The sequence below is a fragment of the Diabrotica virgifera genome, chromosome 3 (assembly GCF_917563875.1).
Source record: "Diabrotica virgifera virgifera chromosome 3, PGI_DIABVI_V3a".
NCBI classification, from domain to species: Eukaryota; Metazoa; Arthropoda; class Insecta; order Coleoptera; family Chrysomelidae; genus Diabrotica; species Diabrotica virgifera.
Genome location: NC_065445.1, coordinates 215416969 through 215435660, shown reverse-complemented (window position 1 = coordinate 215435660; position 18692 = coordinate 215416969). Strand labels below are relative to the sequence as shown.

Here is an 18692-nt window from a genome sequence, read left to right as displayed (position 1 = left end):
TTTAGTCGAGATTTTAAATTTACACTACTATTGACCCCCCCTAAAGATTAAAAAAATAAAATTTTGGGCAGCTCCTAATGCAAGGTTAGGCCTGTTATTCGTCTAACCCGACTGGACTAGAAGTTCTCAGTGTTTTGGCTGTGTCGTTCTTTTTTCTGACTCGAACATCAGTGTTGGTCTTATACTGACCTTATAAATATATAATGAGCTCACATTTAATGTGTCGGTTACGCCATATAGTGTAGGAAAGGCATCCTGCTAATTTACTTGGCCTTTGTACTTGATCTCTTATTTCTCCTGCAACGTCTCCATAGCTGGAAAGTGTAATCACTAGTCACCTTATTTCTATATATTTTTCAATGCTAACTCAATCGACTTAAGGTTTGCATCTCACTGGTTCTTTACTGATAACTATTGTAATTTTCGATGTTCGATGTAATTGTAATTGGAATTAAAAATTTTAGATGTTAAGTATTCGGTGTAAAAAAGCACATAATTTTTTAAACAGTTTTTCAATTTTTGTTGAAAAAAAAACACATGTGGATATGTTTCGTCTAAAATTACAAAACAATTTTATATTAATAAAAATCTTTCATGTTTCAAAAATAGTAACTAAATTTATCAATAAAAATCAAAATATTAGGTAACGTATGGTCCTAAAGTTTTGGGAACAATTTCAAAAGCATATAACTCTGACCACAATAATCTTATATTTTTATTAAATTATTCAACAATTTAACTTAACTATCCTTATTATAAATCAAAATTCAAATGACAGACAAGGGACCATTATTTTCGATTTGCCTAATAATTCCCCTGACACGTTGCATCATCCTTTGGACGACCTCGGCGTCAAATTCTCTAATTTTTGTATATATGCGGCGTCTTAACTGTTCCTGATTTTGTGCTTCCCATCCGTTATTATAGACTTTCCGACTTAATATTGCCCAGAACTCTTCAATTGGACGAGCCTGAGGTAGGTTGGGGGGATTGTCTTCTTTCGGCACAAAGGTAATGTTGTTAGTTTCGTACCAGTCCCTTGTGATCCTCGCGTAATGACATGAAGCAAGATCTGGCCAAAAGACTATTTGATCATTTGCATGATGTGTGTTCACAAACTGAAGAAATTTAGAGAGACATCTTTGAATATAAATATTTGCGTTTAAGTCTTCGCCTCGAACAACACCAATGTAGGGCTGTGAGATAAAGCCAGCCTCAGAAATTGCACACCATACCAAAATTTTGTCCTCAAATTTTTTCTTACTTTTGAATTTTATTTCATCAGGTACATTTTCGTAATCGTTCGTGTAAAACCCATCGTTACCCTTCATCTCAGAGTTGGACAAAGTAAAATATTTTTCATCGTCCATCACGATCAACTTGTTGACGAAATGCACTCGCCTTAACGCGCGGCAACATCTCGGAATTCTCTCTAATTAATCCTCTGTGTATTTTGGAGCTTTCCTTCTTTTCCGGTAGATAATATTGTTACTCGATAGGGTCCTGTATACTGTAGTCTTTCCAACAAGAAATCTTCTGGCCAGTTTTCGCTGTGAGACCCCAATTTTGTTTTTAGCTGCTTCAATCAGTATTGCCTCTCTTATATGGTTCAAAATCCGCGGTCGGCCACTTTTACGCAAGTTAAGACATGGTATCCCTTCTTCACATTCTCTGATTGTGCGATAAATTGTCGATTTGCTTATGTTTTGATCTCGATAAATATTAACAATATCTCGTTTCGACATTCGCCTAACCATATTATAAACACCTCGACGAATATCAATTTTATAAGACATTTTGCAGAGCACAAAACAAAATATTCTGCTTTGTTTATTAAATGTTAATAACTGATGACATTGCAATTCCATGGCCTTCTTTGTTAAATGCATTTTAAAAATCAGACCAGGTGAAATTTTTCCCAAAACTTTAGGACCATACGTTACTAGGTACGGCTTTACACATTGTAAGTAATTACACTGTAACTAATTCATTACTCTTAATATGCAGTATATCGAAATATTTAACGACGATTACATTATTACACCATCCACAAATTACACTCTGCTTTAAAATGTGAATTTGAACGTTGATATATTTAATGACGTGTATGTTAAGATGGATGTATATTTTCGTTATATACAGGATGTAACAAAAATACAGGTCATAAATTAAATCACATACTCAACCTAACTTACCTTAGTCCACCTAAAAAAAGTTATAGCTCTTTGAAATTAAAAAATATTAAAATATCTCGATAAAAACTGGCTTTTCGGAAAAGTACTAAGAGGCAAATTTTTTTTAAAAATAATGTGTGTAACTAATGGTACCACAATAATAATTAAACTGGAACGTACACACAAGTCTGGGGGTTTAAGAGAAAAAAACCCCTATAAAATTTTTATGGGGTACACAAATTTCACTATAATTTTTAAATAGCATAAAAATGCTACATATCCATTTTTAATAAAAAACCTCTAATAGTTTTCGATATATAGGAAAAATCGATCTTTATTTTGTAACTTCAAAGGGCTATAACTTTTTTTATGTGCACATTTGGACTAAGGTAAGTTAAGTTCAATCGATCTATTTTTGGTCCCAAAATATGTGATTTAGTTTATGACCTGTATTTTTGTTACACCCTGTATTATCGCTTGCTTTGAGTGAGGATGTTGGAATAAATTAATTTTCTCGTGAATAGGTGAGTTTAGAGATAAATCCCGAAACAGGTCGATTTTTTTTGACACCTCGTATAAATAATTATATTAATGTTTATATTATTGAATAGATAATTGAATAACCTTCCAAATGAGATATCACAAGACCCTATTCTCATTTAAGGAAAGTATCGATTACGTCATCACACCCAGATGGATGACGTCACTAGTTTGAGATATATGCCAAAAAATCGTAATTTAAAAAAAATCGACCTCTATCGGGATTTATTTCCAAAATCACCCATTCTCAAAAAAATGAATTTATTCCATCCCAAACGTCCTCACCGTATAAAAAAATGTTAAAAAGTATTAGCATAAAATAGGGATAGAAAATAACAGAGTAGAACGCAAAAAGCCGAAAGAGAAAGCCACGAAAAAAAAATGATGATTTAAGGTAAACTTATTATTAATGAGGTAGGCGAAAAATCTTGGTGCAATGCTATTTAAATGCGTTCATTTATTTCGAATCCTCAGAAAACTAATAAATATTTTTGAAAAGTTTAAACGCAGAATGAAAGATGACATTACTTTCGAGGGCCGAAAGTCTCTGAAAACTTCTACAATGTTTATTTTAATAAGTTACAGGGGTGAAAAAAAATAAAAAATTTAGTGAGATTTTTAATTTCATATATTTCATTCAAAAGAACCATTTTGTTTACTCTAAGGGAATTTGGATCCTCGGTAATAATGTAGTCCTTGATTCTGCATTTAAAATTTTCAAAAATATTTATTAGTTTTCTCCGGTTTCGACAAATAGTATGCATTTAAATAGCATTGGACTAAAATTTTGCGCCTACAACATAAGTTAAGTCCATTGATCACACCATATTCGGAACTTGTGTGACATTTTTGGGTAGGTATTGGAGGCATTCTGAAATTTTTAAGATAACCTCTTCCATAATAAAATATTTCAGAAATGCAGATCTGGCTTGAGGGTAGCGGTCACTTAACAATCCCTAAATTGGTAATTATTTATTCAAAAACTATCTACCAAATTTCTCTGGGGTCAAAAAAGTTATAACGCTCAAAATAAAATTTGTTCAAAAATTTTCAGTTATTTTGTTTATAACTTTTTTATTTGCGATTTTACGTAATTAAACATAATATAGGAGTAGGAACAAAGTTGTGGAAAAATTAATTTACTGCCAATAATGTCTTATAAAATTTTCTGTTAAGGGCACCCGAAGTCCGATTTAACGACAATGTTAACATTATGTCACATAGCTCTGTAACCAAAGTACTTAGAGACCTACTTTTTATTTTATTTTGAAACTAGATGTATTGTTTAGTCCCGCGTAGATTTTTGTAAAGTTACAGTGAAGGTAACATTTATTTTAAAATTTTTGAAAATACCCTTACAAAAAAAACCCAAAAATGATTAGATTTTATTTTTTGGTTTACTTGTTTTTATACATATTGCAATAAAACTACGCGAGACTTGATATTATCTACCTACAACTACTGTAAAAATTTGGACCTTCTATCATCTAAGAATCCAGGGATATTTGACATCAAAATTTAAAAACCTAGCATTCGGGAAATTGCAAAAATATAAAACACTCTAATAGGCTATAAAGAAAGCTACCGGTACCAGTGGCGTAACCAAGAAGGGTTTTGGGGGTTATAACCCCCATTGGGATGTACTTAGAGCTTAATCCATATCCCCAGAGACCCTCCAGGAGTTTTACCCCCCCCCTTGGATCATCCTGGTTTTGCCTTTGACCGGTACACGCTAAGTTGAGTGCGGATGTTAAAAAACAAATCATTTTGTAGCCAATGATGAATCAAAAAAGAGAAAATTTCAGAGAATAATTTTCAATAATAACCAAAAAAAAATTAAAAAATTCAATTTTCGGACTTTGGCTGGCCTTAAGTTGCTAGTTTACAAAATACAGCGCGAAAACTCTTTACCTCCCTTTCAACTAGATAGCAAGTGGGGGTCAAGAGGTGCGACCTCACAAACTTAAGTTTAAGCTAACACGAATCCCCTCTAGACAACAAAAAATAATAAAATAGCGCCCTCCGAAAAATGTAACTTTCGAATGGACTATTTACAATTATATCGATCTATTAAAATTTTTTTTTGGATTAAATTTTGTCATAATCAACCAAATTAATAATATAAAGCTTAAATTAAATAAATAACTCTGATAGTTATTTACATTAAATCCTCGAAAATTCATCAAATTGGTTATCCCAAACCAAATTAAAATATGGATTATTCTGGAAAGCTTAAATAGAACTAAAACGCATTTATTAATAATTCCAAAAAGGTATTTATAAACGCGCGGTTAGCGGGGAGGGGAATCAAACCTGCAACGGGGTCTTGTGGTAGACTTTATTAAACCACTTCACGTACGGAACACGTGTAATGAGTAGGTGCATGAACACAATTGCATGCCGTGTTTATTGATAATTGCTTCTACAAATAATCCAAGGATAAGGTTCAATTAGTAAAATAATCTGTTGGTTAAAATAATGTGATATGAGCTTGTTAATATTTTGGATTTTACATAATAATCCAGGAAACGAAGCATTTAAAAATCGAAAAGGTACTGATATTGTTCTCCTAGTTTTTTACTAAAAACAAGTGGTATTATTAAATAGTTTTTTAAAACTAAAGTGTTTATCTACTAGATACTACTACGTAAGTCATCTATACGTAATTATTAGTTTATTATTGTGAAAAGAAAACGTCAAATAAGAAAAATACACCACCGTACAATCATTTTGTGAGGTTAGCTAGCATGCGGTTGGTTTGTCACTTACCAGAGTCGGACTGAAGGTTTCGCCACCGCATCTTAAAATGACTTCACACAATGAAAACACACCTTCCGATCTAACCAGCCCAGTAAATCAACGTTCAAATATCACAAACAGTTATGCTTCAGCCGCTTCACAGTCTTTTCCGAGTAAGACCCAAGCAATTGTATTTAGTTGTATCGATAATGCTAAACTGCAGGATTATTTAATTCCTTTGGGCACAATCATCAACCCAAAAAATATTATTTTTTCATCTAGATTATCTCATAATAGAATCTGCATGTATTTAGCAAACAAAACCGTTGTAGATAATTTCATGACACAACATGGCTCTATAAAAGTACTCGGCGAAGTTGTAACAGCACGGAGACTTGTCTCTCCAGCAGAAAGACTAGTCTTGTCTGGTGTATGCCCGTCAATTCCTCATCAAGTATTAGTTGAAGAATTACAGAATATCGGTTTAAAGCTTATTTCCCCAATAACATTTCTGAAAATTAGCTCCACTCTTCCCGAATATAGTCACATACTGAGCTTTCGGAGGCAAGTTTATGTAAGCCCTATAACATCAGCAATTCCAGATTCTATTCTAATAAATTTCGACCAAACACCTCACCGCATATTTTTGTCACAAGGTACACTCACCTGCTTTATTTGCAAAAATACAGGACACATATCATCCCAATGCAATAACAGTTCAGTAACGGCATCAACTCATATTGAGTCAAACAATGAAGTACCAAATCCAACAGATCCAACAAGTATATTACACAAGGTACCAAACACTCAGCAGTCATCAAGTTATCCATTATCAAATCCGAGCATATCACCTACACCTACAAATCTCCATGACCAAGAAATTACTAATACTTCTACTCATAGCAACACTTTAAATCAACCTCATTCAGCGGCAATACCGTTTTCACAAACTTCGGAGGCAATATCCTCCAATCTATCAGCACCTTTTCCATTAGATACAACTGCAGAAAACTCTAATAAAACTGATACATCACCACAATTTTCTGAAACAACCATTTCAACCAATATTACAAATAAAACCTCAAGCTCGACTTCTGCCACTACCAATGAGTTTGCTCCAGTACCCCCAAATGTAATAAAGCCACAGCATCTAAGTGAAAACTCTAATAGCACTTGCGAAACCGCAAGTTCTTCCATAAAACGCAGTATTGGTGAGATCGATACGCCTCCTTCAGACTCGGCAATTTCATCACAAAATCTGTTTGCAAAACCCAAATCATCTAAACCAAAAAAACCGCGCTCATCTAAAGTCCCATCTACACGGGTAACTCTTGAAAATTTTATTGATAATCATACCCCACCATTCGTTTTAAATTACCACCAATTGTCTTTACTTATTGATAATGTCCAAGGCTCCCCCGACACTATTAGCGTCGTTAAAGAATTTACAACTGATATGGCTGGTTTACTCTATCTTTTACAAAGCAGCTATCAATATGCAAATGATAGATCTACAAAAACCAAGTTTACAAAACTTCAAAAGAAACTACACAACTATTTAGGGAATAAGATTTCTGACTTAGACAGTGACTCTTCTGTAGACAATTGTTCAGTATCATCTAACTCCGAATCTGTTAACAACATTCAACGCGATACTTCAATGGAACATTAATGGATTTTTCCATCGTCTCCCTATGCTACAGCTTCTTTTATCTGAATATTCTCCAGATATTATTTGTCTACAGGAGACAAACTTAAAGACCAATCAGTTGTACAATTCAAAACATTTCACTTGTTTACCCCCAGCATGTAGCACATATTCAGCTGAACTCTACGCCATATACCGCGCTGTGAAACTTCTTAACGAGCTTACACTCACAAAAGCCCTGATCATAACAGATTCCCTTAGCTCTCTAAACTCATTAATACATATTTTTCCGAAACATACTTTTGAAAAGTTGCTAAAATACCAGCTTTCCCAAGCTCATGAACATGGAAGAAGCGTCCAATTTTTATGGGTTCCCTCACACGTCGGAATAATAGGAAATGAAGAAGGTGACAGGACCGCACGAAAGGCAATTTTAAGTGATTTTTCAGAGCCGATAGACAAGGGTGTTTCCAGTGACTTAAAAGCTTATTTTAAAAATAAAGTGTTGTTTTTGTGGCGAAATGAGTGGTCTCAAACTAATTCCAAGCTAAATAAAATTAAAAATAATGTGTCTCAGTGGCTCCCATCGTCGCGCAATAGACGAGAACAAATTGTGGTTACGCGTTTACGTCTAGGTCATACCAGATTAACGCACTCGTACCTATTCACAAAGGAAAATCCACGTATATGTGATCAGTGTAACGTCCGATTAACAGTTGAACACTTTTTAACAATATGTAGTAAATATGACCAAGAAAGACAGCGCTACAAGATCCCAGACGCTCTACCACAGGCTCTAGGTCAAAACTGTTCCTGTGACAATAATATAGTTAATTATCTCAGATCCAGAAACATTTTGTACAATCTGTAATTGTTTAATTTTGTTATTTATATTTTGTTCCGTCGCTAATAACCTTTTGGTGGATGCGACATCTTTTTCTAATAAAAAAAAAAAAAAAAAAATCGAAAAGTTACTGCCCGCTATTTTTAATTGGTATATTTGGGAAAATCAATAGAAATGGCGTAGGTACCATCGCATGGGTATCAAACTTTTTCCTGAGTCATGGTTTCTTACTCAATAACATTTAATTTAAAAAAGTTACTTTTTTATTGAACTTTTTCCTGCATCATGGTGTCTTATTAAATACCATTTAATTTAAAAAAAAAGTTACTTATTTCATTCATTTCAGTAGTATGAAAAAACTACGCATTGTAGATGAAAACGTTTGAGAGAGGACTTTGTTGAAAATGCTTTGTTGCTTGCTCTTTAAATCAAGATCTTTTAAATTAGGATATGTTTCTAAATAAAAAAGTTATTGCAAAATTAAACCCAAAAGTAAGATTTTTTAAATTTTTTATAATTAATAAAATAAGCAATAAAAATATGTAAACACATATTTTATAACATGAGTTTTTATGTAGTTACTATAAGTGCAAAAGATGGGCCCTGTAGGTCGAGTAGTTTTTAAACAATTATATTTATTTATACCATGGGAAATATTTAGAGGGGCTTCTTCAGTCTCATTATCTTTGTGATGTCTTAAGTTTTAATGTTTTGAAAAAAGTATATTCATATTAAATTGTTTGCGTACAAATAATTGATACAGAATAAAGTACCATTTTTCGTATTAAAAACAATTTAACCATCAGCGCCGTTTTGACCGTTAGAAAAACGAAAAATACAACACTTGAAAGGTTATGAAAAAATAAGTCTTAACAAAGAAGTTTGCACGACTTATATAACAGGAGTTAATTTTTTTATCGCCAAACGTCACTAAAGTCATTCATTGTTGTACTCATTTGCTCTTATTTGTGGCAGTAAAGTAACACTATATTGTACTGAAAGAAGAATTTTACTTTACCTGCCGCGATTAATCGAAATTGAATGTAAGTGGTCGATGCATGGCAGTAATCGATTATTTATTTGAGTTAACTTACAATTTATTTACTTTAATTATAAAAATATTGTACAAAATCTACGACATTGTTATTTATATTTGTGTCAAAAAGTGAAATTCTGTAGTATTTTGTAATTATATTCATATAAAATAAATCAAAACCTTGGTAATTTAACTAATATTGGTAAATATCGATTTATAGACTTCGAAAGCGCATATGACAATATAAACCGAGAATTCTTAATAAAAGCAATGAAAGAATTTAATATACCAACACAACTAATAGAACTGATAAAAGAATCTCTAAAAGTAGAAAGTAAAATCCGGATACAAAACGAACTAACGGAAACAATAGATGTGAAAAAGGGACTACGCCAGGGAGACGCTCTATCATGCATCTTGTTCAACATTGTACTCGAGAAAATAATGAGGGACACAACAGTCAATACTCGAGGAACAATAATTAATAAAAGCGTGCAAATACTAGCATTTGCAGATGATGTTGACATAATCGCAAGATCAAGAACAGAAATGATAGAGGCATTCAATCAAATAGAACGAGCTGCACAAAATAATGGCCTGAAAATCAACCAGAACAAAACAAAATATATGCAGGTAAGTAAAAACACAGAAATAAGGCAGCCACAAAATATAACAATAGGAGAATACAACATTGAGGGGGTAAAAAACTTTACATACTTGGGATCCCTAGTCACATCTGATAATAACGTAGCAAAGGAAGTGAAGAGGCGAATATTTATTGCCAATAAAAGTTATCATGGCTTAATTCGGCAACTAAGATCAGAAAACGTCGCAAGGAAAACAAAATGTCAAATATACAAAACCCTAATAAGACCGGTACTCACATACGGCTCAGAAACCTGGACACTCACTAAAAGAGAGGAAACATTGCTAGCCACCTTTGAAAGAAAAATCTTGCGACACATATATAAGGGCACAAAAGAAAATGGAATTTGGCGAAGAAGGTACAACTTTGAACTATACGAAATATACCAGGATCCAGATATCATAACATTCATTAAAATAGGACGGCTGCGTTGGATGGGACATGTAGAAAGAATGGAAGAAGGCGAAATACCAAACAAAATATTCAAACAGATGCCAGTAGGAAAAAGAACAAGAACAAGACCGAAGCTGAGATATTTAGAACAAATAGAAAATGATATAAAAACCTTAAAAATAAAGAACTGGAGAAAAAAAGCACGAAACAGATCAGAGTGGAAAGGAATCCTGGAACAGGCCAAGACCCAGAAAGGGCTGTCGAGCCAATGATGATGATGATGAAATATCGATTAAAAATCGAAAGCGACCATAATGCAAAAGTCATCTCTCATCACTGTCAGGAAATTATTATGACGTCTAAAATTTAAAAATTCTTAAATTTTAAATTGTAAGTAAGTGTTAAAACCAATATCCAACTGTTGGCAATAAAATTTTGTATGCACCGCGTCAGTAAAGTGACTCTTTATCGAACGAGTCTGATATTATGAGCAGAGCGAGCATAGCGAGCGAGGCGAATAACAGAAGAGTATAAAGAGTAAATTTACTGACTTGGTACATAAATAATTATTAATTCACGGCTCAATTGTTTTATGCTATTGTCAAAAAGTTTAATTATAATAAGATTGACTTTTTAGCTTGTAAATCACATTTTATCATAATTTGAATTTTTCTTTGTAAAGTTTGATTTTTTAATAGGCTTAATACGTTTCTGCAGTGTTATCAAGTTTTCACAATATTAATTATGCATATATATTGAACTTAATGAACTAATGGGTTAACCCATTAGCGCCGAGAAAAGAAAATTCTTTTGATATGTAATAACTTTATGTAAAACTATGTGAAAACAACTAATTTTCTTAAATTTAAATCAAAATCAACTATTTTCAATGGGAAATAAGCCACAATTTTACCAAAAAGATTATTTTATTAACATTTCATTATATTAAACAACACCATTTTTGTTTAATTTAGTATTATTTTGTATTTTGACAACGATACCCGACTTGGGCGTCGAAACGTTAATAAAATCACTTTTTTGGTAAAATTGTGGCTTATTTCCCATTGAAAATGGTTGTTTATAAAAATGCCACAAGGAAATAGCTTCAGAACAATATTAAGTCAAAATTAAAAAAAAACCTTTTTTGGAAAAAAGAAGGTGGTCCGATATGGGACCACTAAGCATTTGGCAGGATCAATTATGCAAACAATTCATTAATAATTTGCCCAATTTGTATGAAATGATTTAAAACATGAAGTTCAACGTTGAATTTTTCGCACATTTTACGCTCTTTTGAACTGTGAGCTGGCATGACGCACCTCTTCCTTTTGCACTCAGGTAGAGACATTATCCTTACAGTCAAAATTGGCGCAATCAGACACTCGAAAATCACTTCCCACTGAAAATGGAATGAATATGCTTTTTCTCTTGAGGACCTTTCAGTGCGTCACAGTTTTTCGATTTCTTTCTAACGCATTAAATTGCATGTGGCAGAAAAAAACGCACGTCGGTGATTACATTTTGTCGGTGACATTTACAACATTTATTCCAGTTGTCAATAGATGGCGCTATAATCGAAAAAAAAATATTTACGCATTATATAATATATCTATGAATATAATCTGTTCAATTTATAAGACTATACAAATCAAAGAAAATACCATTTTATAAATGCAATAAACACAATCGATTTGATTTTATGCCAAATTGCAATAAAAATGTCACAACTGTCAGATTTAACTAAAATGTCATGTCACTTAAATGTATATTATCACGGACTTACCTTTTTTTCTATCATTTGTGACGCACTGAAAAATGCTCATGAAAAGAAGCATAGAACATTTTTTGAGTTTGTATAAATATACTCTTTTCTGACAAATACTTCTTCTAAACTCCTACTAAAGAGACTAATATTCTTCCCTGATTTCCTATGTATCGCCCAAGTATTGGTCTGTACCATTTTTTGGAAGTTATGCTGACTCGATAGCTTCTTTTGAATGGTAGCTTATTATAAACACTTACTAAGAGAATTGCCAAAAATACTTTCAATTCAGGAATTGTCACGTTGGATTCGGTTGATTTATAAGTAGAGCATATTTTGTTATTTCAGACACTATAATTTCTAGCAACTCATCAGCAATAAATAATTCAAACAGTTGCACACAACTCATCCCTGAATATTGACTGGAATCCCCTTTATTGTTGTGCGGCGTATAATGACTTCTTCTTCTTCATGTACCATGTCCTTTCAGAACGTTGGTTACCATCATAGCTATCCTAATTTTATTCACTGCCACCCTAAATAGCATGCTTTTATCAACACCATACCAATCTCGCCAGTTCTTCAACCATGAGGTTCTTCTTCGTCCTGGACCGCGTTTGCCTGCCATTTTTCCTTGCATAATATTTTGTAGCAACCTATATTTGGGACCTCTCATTACATGTCCGAAGTAGTCCAGCTTTCTCTGCTTGATTCTTTTTATGATCTGAGTATTCTTGCTAAGACGTTCTAGTATTGTTGAGTTTCGAATCTTCTCCACCCAGGAAACTTTTAAAATTCTTCTATAGCACCACATTTCGAAAGCCTCAAGGCGATTTATATCGATTTTATTCACAGTCCAGGACTCGACACCATGAAGTAAGACCGAGAACACGTAGCAGCGAAGTAGGCGGATCCTCAATGCCAATTTTAGGTCTCTGTTACATAACATTTTGACATCCTTCTAAAAGCGGCTCTAGCCTGCTCTATTCTAGATTTATAATGACGGTCTCCGTTAATATAAGTTGTAGGTTCTGGCAGAGAAATTACCAATCGGGGATTGGTATTAGTTTTTACTTGATTAGAATTAGAACTATTTGGGTACGTCTTGCAAATCGCTATCATAACTTGCTTCTGTAATAGGTCTGATTATACATCTCCTAGACGTCCAGAGTGGCAAGTACATACAACTTCCGCATCTGCAGGAATCCGAATAACAACCTTCGTCTTTGTCATTGGAATTACCATTCGTAAGGAAATTTAATTCAGGCAACTCAAAAAATATATCTGTTACATCACCTTCTTCATATGCAGTATCTAAAGCTTCCTGTAGTGTTATTCCAGTGAAATTATAAAAATATAAGTTTAGACTACATATACGCCTAGTGTACCCCATATGGGTACAGCAATCATCATCATAAGTGGCTCGACAATCCGTTGTGGATCTTGGCTTGCTCGCAAAGAAATCGCCACTCCTGTCGATTCCAGGCAACTTCCGTCCATCTGACCCCTAGAATCTTTAGGTCTTCTTCCACATCATCAATCTATATTCTTCGTGGTCATCCTCTACGTCCTATGCCCTCTGGTTTTGAAAAAGTTAATTTCTTAGTGTATTCGCGATCTTGCATTCTAGCCATGTGTCCAGCCCATCTAAGTCTCTGCACTTTAACGAATTTTACAATATCCGGATCGGTGTGTAACTTATACAATTCAAAGTTGTATCTTCGACGCCATAGCCCATTTTCATTTATGGCCCCAAAAGTCTTTCTAAGAATTTTTTTCTCAAAAATACCAAGAAGTCTTTCATCATTTTGAGATAAGGTCCACGTTTCAGCCCCATATATCAAAGCCGGTCTTATTAAGGTCTTGTATATATTGAGCTTTACAGCACGTTGTATATTTTTATTTTTAAATGTTTCTGGAGACTGTGAACAGTTCTGTGTGCTATTGCTATGCGTCTTTTTATTTCGTCACTTGTTGTGTTTATTGAGTTTATTAGCGATCCAAGATATGTGAATTTCTTAACTTGCTCAAAGGTATGGTTGTTAATTTGAATTCTCTGTCCGATCTCCCTCTACAACTTAAATCTGCAACATCTTTCCCCAAGTTCCGTAAAATGACTAAAGCCTATTTATCTGAAAGACCATATTATTCAATAGCAGAGTTTCTTAACCGATAACTAAGAAATTACAGTATTGTTATGTATAAGTAGAATCTTAATATATATTTGAGTGTCATATGCAGCAGCATAACTTATTAAATTACTTATTAAATTTCTTAAGGTAGATTACGCAATTTGCAATTTTTTTTAAATTTTGCAATAGATTGTTACTGATGTTTATTTGACTTTATTATGTTTTATTTATATTGACGATTTGTATAATTTTAGTAAATTGTATTTGTTATTGTTTTTATTTATGATTCTTGTAAGCTTTGTCTATAAAATTTTTAAATTTTTCATGACAATAAAGCATATTTCTATTTCTATTCTATTCTATATTTCGGGAGTTCTTAGAAACCAACATATATTATTTGGTTTTTTCCTCGTTTACTACAAGTCCTAATTCACTTGCCGCATCCTCAAGCCTTGTAAAACACTGCACCATGTTTCTAATAATTCTGCCCGCTATAACTACATCGTCAGCGAATGCGAGAATTTGCGTCGGTCTATTAAAAATAGTTCTTTTCATTCTAATATTTAATTTTCTGACTGCCTTTTCCAATGCAATATTAAAGAGGAAACACGTCCCTCTGTCGTAGACCATTATTAATGTCTAAAAAAGGTCGAGTTTTCTCCTTGAATTCTAACGCACGAACTTACATTTTGCATTGTTAGTTGGGCCAACTTAACCAACTTAGGTGGGATCCCAAAATCCATCATTGTAATATATAGAGCTCGGGAAATATGCACTTAAAAAACCCTAAAATATGAATGCAAATATGCACAAGAAACAGTTGAAATATGCACTTAAATATGCTTTTAGGCATTTAATGCATATAAATAAACAACACGGTAATCCTTGTTTTGAAGATATTTAATTATTTATTTGATGCCAATGGACTGTCGAGGTATTTAAGATAAATAAAAAAAAAATGTTTATTTTATGCTAAAGTCATAAAAAATATTTAATGAAATGTCTATAACCTACATCATTATATTCATTTATTCTTTATATTTATCATCATTCTTTTTTATTTATTATTACAATTATTATTAAAACTGTACATTATTGAACGTTTTTCTAAATTTTCTACAGAAAAACAGCCGTAGGTATATCTGTTTGTAATTGTTTAAGCATACACGGAAAAACTTCTTTCTATTTCACATGAAGTTAAGAGGAAACAGTAGCGATCAACAGGTAGCAAAAACGCGTTCCAAGATTGCGGCTGTTTTTTGAATATTTTTTCGAGATATTTGGCACACATATTTGTAATATAATAAGGAATGGCGGTACAGAGCCCAATTTAAAAAATATATTAATATGTGGAAATTACTCTGTAATTAAATACAATATTAAAAAAACGAGCCTCTACCGCCATTAAGAAGAACAAAAAAATACACTTTCTTCAAATAAACTTTTTTATCCGATGCCTAGATTTTGTGTCATTTTGGAACTACTAAAATTTTTTATTTCATTAGTAGTTCCAAAATGACACAAAATCTAGGCATCGGATAAAAAAGTTTATTTGAAGAAAGTGTATTTTTTTGTTCTTCTTAATGGCGGTACAGGCTCGTTTTTTTAATATTTTATTTAATTACAGAGTAATTTCCACATATTAATATATTTTTTAAATTGGGCTCTGTACCGCCATTCTTTATTATATTACGAAAACGTGTGCCAAACATCTCCAAAAAATATTCAAAATTACAGCCGCAATCTTGGAACGCGTTTTTGCTACCTGTTGATCGCTACTGTATCACCTGAAAGAAGCAAACTTAAAATATTATTTAATTGAGGGTTCTACCCATAAAATTAAATTATCTTTACATTTCCCCATCTTAATAATATTTTTTTTAATTATTTTGTGATATGCCTCATTTTTCTTTAACGCCGTGCAGAATTTTTGATACACTTTGTTGGTTTCACCAAGGTGTTTAATTATTTCATTTAATGAATTGATAATTTCAATACTTTGGTCTGAAGAAATGTTTCGCTTTTCTAATTTAGTAATTGGCCAAGCAATATTTACAAAATTGGTTTGATATGTGCCAAATTACTTTTTAATAACGGTTTTTTTAAAACATCCACACATTTTTCATAGCACCTGAGTTACGTCTACATCAAAACTACAAGTGACGTCTCTAATTCCCTCAAAATAACGGTTATGAAATTTACAGAATTTAACCATGTTCTCCATCTAGTTATCACAGGTTCAGGTGGTAAAGGCACATCTTTATACACCTATATTCGCAGAAGGGCTTTTAAAAACATGTTTTTATTTTTGATAAAAGCGTATTGGCCATTGGAAATTCCATCCTTACAGTTTGTAGCCTCCTGCTACTCTATTTGTAGCAGAAGCGTGCTCTAGACAAGTAACAAATTTGAAAAAATATTTTTAAATGTTGTCCACTTTTGGTCATATGGCGCAGCATCACTTAACAATAACAAAATGTTTTCACTAACAAAATGTGACTGCATATTGTAGAGTCTCCTTCGTCTCCTTTATTCGTCGACTTATAAATAGTAAAAGGCAGATATTAAGGATATTACCAGAAATTGGTTCCACGAAAATTTTCAGATTTATTGTTTAGATATGAGACTTCTCATTTCTCTTTAAAATGCATCCATGCCAAAAAAAAAATGCAAAAAAGTCTAAAAATATGCCATTTTAATAAATGCATATGCACTTACAAAATTTATCCAAAATATGCAAATATGCACTTAATATGCATTTTGCATATTTCCCGAGCTCTAGTAATATATAATGCAGTTCTATTAACACTGTCATAGGCTGCTTTCAAGCTGACGAAGAGATAGTGGGTAGCTATGTTATATTCTAGTGACTTTTCTAGAATCTGCCTATGTGCTTGAATTTTATGCACAGTTGACTTTTCAGCAGTGAATCCGCATTGATATTGACCAACAATATCCTTTGTGAAAAGTTTCAGTCTTTCAAACAATACATTACCGAATATTTTATAAGCAGATGCTAACAGAGTAATGCCTCTATAGTTCTGATAATCCAGTTGATCACCTATTTTATGCAACGAACATATTATACCCTTTAGCCACTTTTCTGGTACCAGTTCATTCTGCCATATAAGTACTATTAATTTATGGATTGCTGCAAATAGTTGATCACCACCTTTTTATATATTTCAGAACATATTTCATCGATTCCTGGGGCTTTATTGTCATTGAGGTTTAGGATGACATTTGACACTTCTTCTCTTGTTGGGTCTTCACTGTGTAGTTGATAATGTAGATTTTGTTGATTTTCTATGTTGTAACTTTCTTCTAGATCATTTATATTTAGATGTTCGCTAAAATGTTGTGCCCATCTGTTAAGAACTGAGTTTTTGTCATGTAGAATTTCACCATTAGTGTCTCTAAAAACTTTAAGTCGTGGTTTAAATTCTCGAGGGCTATTATTTAAGGATTGTTAGTATTTGATTATTTCATTTTTATCAAATAAACTTTGTATTTCATTGAGAGTGTTCTGTTCGTATCCCCTTTTCTTACGTCGATGGATACGTTTTTCCTCTATTCTAAGACGTCTATACATATGGATACATACATACATACACTATGGATACAGCAATATTTAGACCAATTTTTAATTGTCGCTTGTAATATTAATACAAAAATATGTACACTACGTTATATTTTAAGATTTTTTAAATATGTAAAAATGATTTGATCCTACTATTCCCAAAGACAAGTACTGAAAATATACTTTCATATATTGGGTGTCCCTTATCAAATACTTTTTAATATAACACGATTTTCGAATTTCCTTAGCTTGTGAAATCTAATAAAACCTGATAATTATTCATCAACACAGATTCAGACAACTCTAAATAAAGTATTCATGCGGTAAATGTAATGTTGGCTGTCTGTTTTATTATAATTTTATTGTGTTAAATGATACCTTTACAGCTGGGTCCATATGACTGTAGGCGCTAAAGGGTTTTCAAATGAAAAACTGAAACTTAATTTACAAACCTTCCAAATTTCAGCTCTAAATGTTTATAAACAATTGCGTTGTGTTCAAAAATAGCTCCTGTTCTATGAGTAGTACATTTTTTTCTTTTCTTTTAAAATATGAGATTTTTCATAACCTTTCATTTCGTCTTTTGGATTTTGTTGTTTTTAGGTTAAAATGGCACAGATAATAACAGTTTATATGGCGGAAAATGGTACGTCATTATGCATCAATTATTATTTGTAATAAAACAATTAAGAATAAACACATATTTAAAAACATGAAAATTTGAGACCCAACGAAGAGAATGAGATACAAAAAAAGCCTTATAAATATTGACAAAACATCTGTACAGCCATTTGAAAATGATCTTTTTTACAATAACTTTTTTGTTATACACATTTTTTAATTTAAAAAAATCCTGATAAATTTATCCCATTTATCCCATTTTTACATGTACATAATTTGCGTTAATTTAAAAAATTATTAAATTTTGGTCGTCCCCTGCTGGATTCACAAAAATTTCGTTATGGCAATATTGGTCGTGCTGTGGCCTAAATCCGACAGCCTATAGAGACTCAGTGATATGTTAATTAGTTTTCAGACATCACTATGACCATTCTCGTAGAGCCTATTTTCCGGTGACTCAAATATATGATAATCCCAGAACTTATCTGCACTGAAATACCATATAGGTAGGCTTACCATAATTACGAAGAGCCAAGCCGGGACGCAGAATAGGAAGAGTCTCATTTTCGTTTTTCTT

The 18692-nt window shown here is 32.5% G+C and overlaps 1 protein-coding gene across 1 annotated transcript; it reads right to left on the bottom strand.

The window, feature by feature from the left end:
* Positions 1–767: 767 nt before the first annotated feature.
* On the bottom strand, positions 768–1370 carry LOC126882687 (uncharacterized). Its single transcript, XM_050647663.1, has one exon. It carries the CDS (start codon positions 1368–1370, stop codon positions 768–770), a length of 603 nt encoding a protein of 200 aa, XP_050503620.1.
* Positions 1371–18692: the final 17322 nt, after the last annotated feature.

Coding starts and splice junctions, on each gene's coding strand:
- LOC126882687 (XM_050647663.1), bottom strand. CDS start 1,370: ATGGACGATGAAAAATATTTTACTTTGTCCAACTCTGAGATGAAGGGT.